The sequence below is a fragment of the Phragmites australis genome, chromosome 21 (genome assembly GCF_958298935.1).
Source record: "Phragmites australis chromosome 21, lpPhrAust1.1, whole genome shotgun sequence".
NCBI classification, from domain to species: Eukaryota; Viridiplantae; Streptophyta; class Magnoliopsida; order Poales; family Poaceae; genus Phragmites; species Phragmites australis.
In genome coordinates, this window is record NC_084941.1 from 4,000,744 (window position 1) to 4,010,513 (window position 9,770).

General features: G+C 42.4%; 1 protein-coding gene across 1 annotated transcript; it reads right to left on the minus strand.

Annotated features, from left to right (window-relative positions):
- Positions 1–2,792: 2,792 nt before the first annotated feature.
- On the minus strand, positions 2,793–8,947 carry LOC133903965 (methionine aminopeptidase 1A-like). The gene is made up of 16 exons (XM_062345463.1): positions 8,098–8,947; positions 7,653–7,703; positions 6,995–7,162; positions 6,053–6,128; positions 5,818–5,865; positions 5,688–5,732; positions 5,498–5,597; positions 5,304–5,355; positions 5,174–5,215; positions 4,569–4,630; positions 4,387–4,485; positions 4,091–4,164; positions 3,929–3,998; positions 3,730–3,795; positions 3,507–3,595; positions 2,793–3,186 (listed from the first exon to the last, which is right to left on the minus strand). The coding sequence occupies exons 1-16, from the start codon at positions 8,160–8,162 to the stop codon at positions 3,109–3,111; spliced, it is 1,185 nt and encodes a 394-aa protein (XP_062201447.1). The 5' UTR covers positions 8,163–8,947; the 3' UTR covers positions 2,793–3,108.
- Between the last annotated feature and the right edge of the window lie 823 nt (positions 8,948–9,770).

A 9,770-nucleotide genomic window follows, 5' to 3' on the forward strand; every position in this document is an offset into this window, starting at 1 on the left:
GGTCTTCTGTCAAATGAACCTGAGTTCACGCACATGAGGGTAGGTTTCACATTGGAAATAGAAGAAGAAAATATACACAACTGAGGGAATTACCATTGTTCGCAATGCCGGGCTGTGTTGGAGGGTCCACACAGTTGGTGTCCTATGTTTCTGCTATAGGATTTTCTTCGGATGCAGCAGAAGATCACGCGTCTTGTCTAGCTACGAAGGTTGCATTATGACGGGCAAGCAAGATTTGTCTTTCTCCTAGTATTACACGTTGTCTATGTGATCTTTGACAATCATTCATATCTCGAATTTCCACCTCTACAGGGGAACCTCCAAGATGTGTGGGACAGTCGCTAGAGATTGCTCAACCATCAGAGGTGAAGGCACTAATCGTAAGGGGCGCATCGGTAGGTTGTACAAAGGGTTCTCCATTGCGATGGAATGTTTACTTGGGTTGTTACGTCGCAACGCACGTAGCGCGTTTATGCGGTCTATCTCTGACTACTTCTGCTCGGGTGTCTTATTTGCATAACGCACCTTTTGACGGTGACGTATTGCTTGCCTCTGCTCGAGTGTCATATTTGCATAGCGTGTCCTATCACTTGCACGTCTTGCTTCAATTTACTCAGTTACCAATTCTTGTCTTTGAAGATATTTCCACAACAACTGAACCGACAAATGCTAGAGAAATATGTGGTCTAGTGCCAAACCATATATCTGAACCAAACATTTGTCAAAGTAAATGTGTTGCAGATGGATTAATTCATAACTAATCCATGACACCCCTAAAATTAGTGAAACCACTTTTATTAGTTTACTTAAGCAATGATATGTGTAGGAAAAATAATGGTAGACATGACAAAGTTAAAATAACATGAATTAATAAATGAGTTGCATGTTTTTCTTTTTTTTTTAAACTTCCTCTCCATGAAATATGACGCAAAGGATATTATTTTTGAAAAAAAAAATCACAGAAGGCCTTAGAATTGTCTCTAGTTTTTTTTATAATTTGTTTGTGATTTTTTTTTTGAATTGTAGGGGGGGTTGCAATAAAGCCAAACTTTTAGGGGGTTTTTTGCAACAAAATAACTTCTAGGGGAAGTCAAAATCCAAGTGACTTGGGGGGGTTGCATTTTTCCTAGAAATTAAGCCCTAAGAAACACACAAGAGATAGAGGGGCAAAGAATCGGAGGCACTTACACTGATGTCATCACCGATGGAGTCGATCTCCTTCCTGGACCGACGGGGAGCTCCGACAACGGGCGATTGGCGACACCGTGACATTGTGAATGTGAATCCTAGATGGCTAGATCAAGACCTAGGCGATGGCTGGGTCGGCCTCGGCGGATGGCGGCGGTGTGCACTGCGCAGAGTTGTGCAGCCTTGCAGGCGGTGGGGTGCGGGTTGGGGGCTGGGTGCAGCGCGCAGGGGTCACCGCGTCAGGCCGTCAGGGCATGCGGTCGTTACGAAATATGGAAGGTGCAGAGCGTGGAGTCGAGGAGGCCGCCTGGGAACAGGAGCGCGCTTGGAGCGCCGACAGAGACATAGGTGGCGGGGTAGAGAATAAGGGGACGAAGGCGTCCACCCTCAAGCAGACCAGGGCGCGAAGGGCCGCACGAAGGAGTGGCGGCGCCGTCGGCCGTGCGGAGCGGAGGGCCGCCCTCAAACTCAGGTGCTATGCATTAGTCAATAGATATTATATATCACTTATGGAGCAACCTATTAATAATTCTTAACAATATTATTAATTTATAAGTATTGTTACTAAACATCTGAGCGCTAGCTTGGTTGGCAAGGACGACGCTCGCTCGGCACGAGCGCTCGAGTCAGCCTGTGTTCGAGCCTGAGCGCTCGCACGGGCATGCACGGAGCGAGCGCGCACGGAGCGGTCTCGCTCAACCCCGCCTTCAAAAGAAAGCCGTGAAAATGAGTCTCATTGTTAAAAAAATATTATTATTGTTAATTATAAAAATACACTTAGAATTAGATGCACTTCCAACACCGACTTGGAAAGGAGAGGAGCTCGGCTCAGGAGGAAAGGCAGCACTCGGCTGGAGATCGAGGAGGCAAGGGGCTCGGCCCCAGCAGGAAGATGGGAGAGAGGCTGGTGTGGGCCAGCTGGGCCGGGGAGAAAGGAAGAGGCCAGCGTGCTTAGGGCCAGCTCGGGTGAGAGAAGCAGGCCGATCTCAGACCAGGCCAGCCTTAGAGGCCGAAAGGAAGGAGAGGGCCGGCCATAGGCTAGGCCGGCCACTCTTTTTTCTTCTTTTTTTAACCTATATGATACGTATATATGTATACGAATGTGTATAAATACGTGACAAAATGTCATCGTACAGAGAACAAATCTTACTCGTCGCTGGTCGATTTCAGTAGATACTAGGAGGCGGAACAGGTTGCTCTGCCTTCCATTTTATTTTGAGGAAGGCGGCAATTGTACACATGTACACTACTGTATATCACTACACCCCCTGTTTTAACGAGAGTGGTTGCTTTGATTAAATTATGTTTGCTATCAGCTTTTTCGTTTTGTGAAAAGTGTTGTACTGGTGTAAGATGTATTTTTGCTTCCGAGCTGAAAGGCTCGCTCATGGAGCAGTGAGTCTGGAGAGAACATTCACCGTGCCGGGAACTAATTTTGCTTCCAAGGTGTGCTTTGGGCATGGCCCCAAAAACCATGAACCAGTTACAGATCAAAGATACCGGTTGATGCCTAGATTTTTTTTAAAAAAAGATTTTAAAATCATATGGGGCAAGCCATCAATGGTGTACCATGGAACAAAAAAAATGACGCATAGGCATAGCAATAGAAACTTGTCAACAGGTATGATTTATGAGCATGTCCTTTGTTTGAACTTCGTTGGCACAGACATATTGGCAACACATCTTAAGTACCTTATACATCATACAACTCGAAAAAAAATAATTAACTCATTTACACTCCCAGAAACAACTCAGGCAGATGAACAGCTGAGCGACCCATCAGCACCAGCAGGCTTACCACGCGGAGAATATCTGGTCTGGAAAGGTGAAATGTCATCGCTCGAGACTGGCTAATAGAGTGGATCAAAAAAATTGTACAGTCCCGATGTTCACTATCACTTGCTGCCTAGAGTAGTAGTATCACGGCTTCAACCATGGAAAGGCGTCCGGTGATGAGAGTAGTCGTGCTGTCAAAACTTCACATCCTGTCTCCGTCACCTGAAGAGCATAGACGAGCACACAACTTTTTTTTAACACATACCATTAAACAGCACTAAGACCAAATAGAGCTTTCTTGTAGAACAAAGTGTACACAAAACTAGTAGAGTAGAACAACAATCAAACAACAGCAAGCTGAAAGGGTAAAAACCCTCTTTGTTTAAATTTGTCAGTGTAGTCAAGTAGGAGAAAATTATACTGGAGGCAAGACCGTGTTCTTTTTTAGGGAACAAAAATTTATGCATGACAAACAGTTTCCACTTAAATAAATGTATTGATTCCTGTAAACACGATAGAAAGCCAAAACGTATTAAACTCACCAAAAGTGTGTGCTCAAATTGAGCACTCCGTTTACCATCTGCAGTCACTGCAGTCCACTCGTCAGGCCATAAACGATCATGCCAAACTCCTATAGAAAATGATTTTTTTTACAATAATGCTGAAGGCCCAGGTATGTTGATTTAAGTTGTCAGAGAAAGAAATATTATTGAACTGCACATTATAAGCTTTGCAATTTGCCAGTGTTGTATAATATACACTTGCCTGCGTTAATCATTGGCTCAATCGTGAATGTCTGCCCTGCTTTCATGATACCAACAGCCTTGTTTCCTACATTAAACAGCACAAATATACCTCAACCTGATTAACACGGTGCCCATATAACTTGTACAGTATTGTAGCACCTGCTGGGCTAATATAAGAAAGGAATGCAAGCAAGAAGAACTAGATGCAAGAAACATACTTGAATAATGAGGGATGTCTGGGGCACAGTGGAACAATTCTCCTATGCCATGGCCACAATAAGATTTCCCCTGAAAGAAAGATAATAACCAGGAATAGTAGGGTCTGGGGTACAATGGAGATAGTAATGAAAGTACTAACTAAATGCCAATCTGATACTGACCACAGATAAACCTGACATCGCCGCATGTCTATTTATGATTTCTCCAACCTCTCGGAACCTAACTCCAGGTTTAACTGTGCATAAATAGGATAGGTTCAAATGCCAGCTAACCATAGCCCAAAGTTGTCTCTTCTATAATTTCGCACATAACGGGTTATCTCCTTTCCATGTAAGCTGATGTTCTTAAAAATGCAGTAGGAAACTTCAAGCAAAAGAAAATCATCTTTTGATTTTACACTTTAGACATAATAAGTGCTAAGAGAATGAGAGCAAGGTCAGATTACAAAGAATATCACCTATTGCAATAGCTTTCTCCAAGCATTCATAGGTACAACGGACAAGCTGTTTGGAGGCTTCATCGACATTTCCAACAAAATATGTCTCATTCAAATCACCTGAAGTCGAGTTATATGTTAATTCAAAAGCAAAACATGACATATTTCAACAATTAAACACCACATCAGCCTTAAGACATTACCATGAACACCTTTATAATATACAGTAACGTCAATGTTTACAATGTCACCATCCTCAAGTTTCCTGTTAGAAAAAAACATATAGTATATCATTGTAATCAAATATACAAACTTGGATGCAAAAGTTACTGATACCAAAACTTTCATACTGATGTAAAATCTAAACAAACTGAAGCTAGGCTCCAGTGGTGCTCAACATGAAATTAAATAGTTTGAATCTGGCCTTTGATATCTAAATCCATTTTTTACCAACCAAGACAGGAACCCACTAGTAGAAAAAGCTGAAAGAGCAAACCACAAAACTGCAAAAGTTGTTGCCCTAGAATTTAATTAAAATTTAAAAGAGTCTATGCAATATATCATAAAATATTGTTTGCGAATTCTATCTGGTTCTGCCAGGGTATAGCTGTTTTCCTAAATCATCCAATCAACTAAACAAATATAGATAATCTAAATCAACTAAACAAATATAGATAATATTTATACATGTAAATCAAAAGTAGCCAAAGCAACATCTTGTTCAAGCAAGGCATCATAGAAGGTCGAAAATATCACATCGTAAATTGGTAAATGAAAGAATAGCTTGATGTGTGAACTTCAAGAGGACCTGGCATCTGGAATTCCATGTAAAATGACTTCATTAACGGACCTGAATAGACGTGAAAACAAATGTGAGCAATATCACTGTACAGTCTTCTAGTCTTGACGCTAATTAATTACTAAACCAGACAACCTACGTGCAACATGACTTTGGGAAGAAATGGTAATTCAATGGAGATGGATATCCACCTGAGGATCAAGAATGGAAGTTACGATCATTAAGAATGAAATAAGCAAGATAAAATGTAGATAGGATTTCCATAAATTCAACACTTCAATCAACTGATGAATGTTTTGTTGCTTTTAAATTTTAAAAGAACGTTAATCTGACCTCTAGCAATTGTCTCCTCATGGACGACTCTATCAATTTCATCTGTTGTAATTCCTGGTTTGATTACACGAGCAGCTGCATCTAAAACCTCTCTTGCAATCTAACAGTGACAGTATGGAATAAAACAGAAATGGTTAGGAAAGTGATATAATAAAATTTCAGCACTGATTTGTATGTTCTGGGAACTTACTCGACATGTTTCTCTCATCCTTTCTATTTGCTCAGAGGTCTTAATCTACAGAGTCACAGAGATTGTAGTAATCATCAGATACCTGTTTGTGAAACATATGTGATATTCACAAATCTATGAAGAATTCTACCTCTACTCTTTTCTGCAAGTCACTCTCTGGCTCAATCTTCGGGATTCCCTAAAAATGTATGACAATGTCAAGGGAGATGTAAAAGAGCATATTACCAGGTAACAATACACAGATCAAACATGATGATTATTTTTTTCTTTTTTTGGTTTAGAGGTATATCAGGTCACGTGGTAATGAAAACACGCCATGTAGACAATGGAGGAAAGGAAACTTAATAATCACAGTTAGGACTTACATCAAGTGCCCAATCAGGCTTCTCAATTTCGTCTGGCACCTCACGCGTCTTTGATATTGGATATGGCCTCAATGGACTGCAATACATAATCATTCAATAGAATGTGAGAAATGTACTATCAAACTGGTCCTTTCAGTCCTCCCACCCTGGAGTATGAGTAAAGATATTTGCCACAGAACTACTCATCAAAAAAGAGATCCACCTGATTCTGGTTTACCAAGCCTCATTTGCACACATGGCTGTTACATCTCAACTAAAAAATTTAGTTATTCAATAGCAATGTCATTAAATGCAGCAGCTTTCATCAAATAAAGAGTGTTCTCGTTCTTAATGAAGTAAGTAATAAATGTGAATTTAGTTATTAAAAGTAGCCGGCTACAGGGATCAGAACCTTGTTCTTGGTCTAGTTTTTATCGACTAGACAGTAATGGCTCCCCATCAATTACTTGCGGGAACAGGATTTAAACCACTCAAAAGGTTTGAAACAAAATAATTAGGATGTGTCTTAGTGTTCTTGGCTGATTGGAAGGAAATGTAGTTAGCTTAGATGGTGCGAGATATTTATTCAACTAAATGAAGTTGCATGATTTTTAACGCCATGCAAGCAGCGAAGTTTTTGCTGAAATCTATTGGAACTCTCACTTGAGCATTTATTGCTAAAGAACGTGCTTCATGCATGCATGGATAGTAGATGAACCTATTGTAACAATGCCAGAGACATCGGTTTCACGTAGAGATAGGGACTTACTACTGATAGCTAGTTTTTGGGTTCATGCATAAACACTAGAAAAAAGGAAGTACCTAGCTTGTTTGTTGCTTTGAACTTTTTACATGGCAGTCGCTAGATTCTTATAAATGTTCCATATGCGCTATGGTCAAACATATTTATTAAGGTTGGATATCCAATAAAATAAATGCAAATATATTGTATTAATATTTTACCCTGTCCAATCAAAACGAGGAAGCTGCGATGTACGAGCCCGTCCTTTTTTCAAACAATATTTCCAACCTTCTAGAGATTGCTGGGTTGTCAGACCTGATGTCAATTTATCCAGCTTTGTGTGGATAGATTTGTGAGAGCTCCACACTGCCCTAAAACAATCCTGCGTGCTGCAAATGATTTGTGCACACAAAAGCATTAAATGTTTTCCCTAGTTCAAATGCCAAAGGCCATATTACTACATATAGAGCATAATTCTATCCTGTGCAAGTATGCTGGCACCTCCAATGGATACTCCAATATCAAAAGACATGTTTTCTTCAAAATTAAAAGAACAAGGATCTAAATCCATTATTCTCACTAATAAATGTACCTAAAGGAAGCATTTTTATCAGAATAACTTCATATTCATTGATTATACAGCCATAACTAGATGATATAGAATCTTTAAACGTCCAGAAGGTTTTATCAACACTTCCATCTGTCAGGTGTTACTTTTATAAGTTCACTCACAACTCACGTTACAAATACTGAATTCACAGGCTGCAGGATAAAACCTAACTTGTTATTCATGTGTCCTGTCAGCGACCTACTATGACGATGTTGCGATGCAAAATTGACAGAAAATAGAGGGGGGGGGGGGGGGGGCTTGCCACTAACCAGAAAGCAGCACCCTCACGCGGGAGCTTCAGTTGCGCACACTTGGGGCATCTGAAAAACAACAAAGGGTAAGTGAGAATTTTAACAAAGCAATATGGAAAACAACAAAGGGTAAGTGAGAATTTGAACAAAGTAACATGCCTACTACGCACTTCTTTCCATGGTACGAACCATTACTTTGCTCTTCTGGGCGCATATTACAGCAAAAAAAAAGGGTCCTAAGTACTCATTCAAAGTCCAAACTAACTAAAAAGTGAAAAGTAAAGATCAATTTTTTACAGCTTACTAAAGTGCGTCATATTGTCGCCTCAAGAGTCAATTCCTATTAGTACTAGATTGGCAAGTGCAGCGCGGGATCCGAAAGATACGATCATTCCCAGAACTCGATAGCAAATAACAAACTGGCGCCGACAGGGCAGGAGATGTGCAAGGAAAAAAGACGTACTGGAGGAGCGCGGGCTCGCCGCAGCGAGCGCAGGCAAGCGACGACTCCGAGGCCGCCTTCTCCATTGGGTCAGACAGGATCGGTAAACGGGGAGAGCGCGAGAAGGGAGGAGGCCCGCCTCACTCACCTGCGGAGTCGCGAGCGCGGCGGCGACGGTGGCCAGGGTTCAGGCGGCGCGTGCGACGGACGCGAGGGGGGGGGGGGGGGGAAGAGCCGAAGAGGGGCGAGTCGGTCAAGGGCGGAGACGGGCGGGGTTTTCAGGGGGCGTGACGGCGGAAAATGACGGAGCTGACCTCGGTCAGGCCGTTTGGCGTGCACGTGTTGTGGACTTGTGGTTTTACCTGGACCTGGATCCGAGCCGGGACGGTGGGGTTGACCTGGCCTGGGCCGCGCGAGTGAGGCGGGCCGATCTTCCATAGCTGTCACCCCACTCACTCGGTGGCCTCCCCTTTCCTCGCCGGAGTCAGAGAAGACTCCAGAGAAATCCGCCAAATTAATAAATGTTCCAGATAAAAATCGAAATTGCTCCACTTAATAAAGAAAAAAGTTCCAGCTTCAAAGAACAAATGTTCTAGGAATACATTGAATTTGTTCCATCCTGTTAGAGTTGAGATCCACACGACGGCGAAGCCTCAGGGCCTCGAGGCACGGGAAGGATGAAGAGTGCGAGAGAATCGGGGAGGAGCCGAATGGGATTCGAGGCCGGTGGCGTGACATCTGGAGAGGAAGTGCCCATGAGGCATGGAGGCGGCAACAACGGTGGCTACTGGGAGAGGGAGGAGTGTGGTCCATGAGCTTAGAGGCACGGGGAGTGCGGATGAGCACGATGGTGGCAAGGGGCGAGTGGAGGAGCTATTGGCCGCAACCCGGAATGGAAACGACGAAGGAGACGGAGAGTGTGCGGCCGACGTATTCCAGTCGCGATGAGAGATACAGGGGTTGTTTGGTTCGCAGTTAAATTTGTCATATATGTAGAATTAGTCCGGTCATACATTTTTAAGTAGATGTTTGGTTAATATTATAGTTATAGGAACCAGTATTTTATTAGTCCTCGTGCACTAATTTTTTTGTTAATTTTATCATATTTATAACTAAACATTTATTAAAATATTTTTTATGACAAATCAGATTTAACTACGAGAGACGCGAACCAACAAGCTCATGCGGTCAATTTGGTTGCTGCCCACGCGCCTGGCCAAGCAACGTGCTCAGACGTCCGATTTCGAACGCCTATAACTGACGCTGCTGCCTGGCGCCTGAGGGTACCAACCAAACACGCTCATGTCTTTTTGTTTGAGGTCTGGGCACGGATGATATGGGAAGGTAATTTTACGAGATCTTTTTTTTTAAGATTTTTATTAGATTCTAATTTATATTGTATTTTCTTATCTAATGATTTATACGTATAATTGAGAAAAAAAAAGAACACGTAATATATATAAAGAAGATCTTTGTGTAAAATCAGGTAACATAAAATTTCCTTCGGTACGGGTCTGTGAGGTTGATGGCGTGACTGGCGTAGGTCAGTGGCGGGTCTTGGGCCCGCCCGTCCGAGCGATTTTGCAGATCCGAGGGGCTCAAACTGGGGAGGAGCCGTTATATGTCGCTTGGGTCGCTCACCCCTTCTCCAGCTAACAACACAGCCCATCAAAGCAATCATACGGCCCACCAAT

Coding starts and splice junctions, on each gene's coding strand:
- LOC133903965 (XM_062345463.1), bottom strand. CDS start 8,162: ATGGAGAAGGCGGCCTCGGAGTCGTCGCTTGCCTGCGCTCGCTGCGGC. Junction 5,356..5,497: donor TGAGGAGACAATTGCTAGAG/GTCAGATTAACG, acceptor CTTGATCCTCAG/GTGGATATCCATCTCCATTG. Junction 3,796..3,928: donor AGACATCCCTCATTATTCAA/GTATGTTTCTTG, acceptor TGTTTAATGTAG/GAAACAAGGCTGTTGGTATC.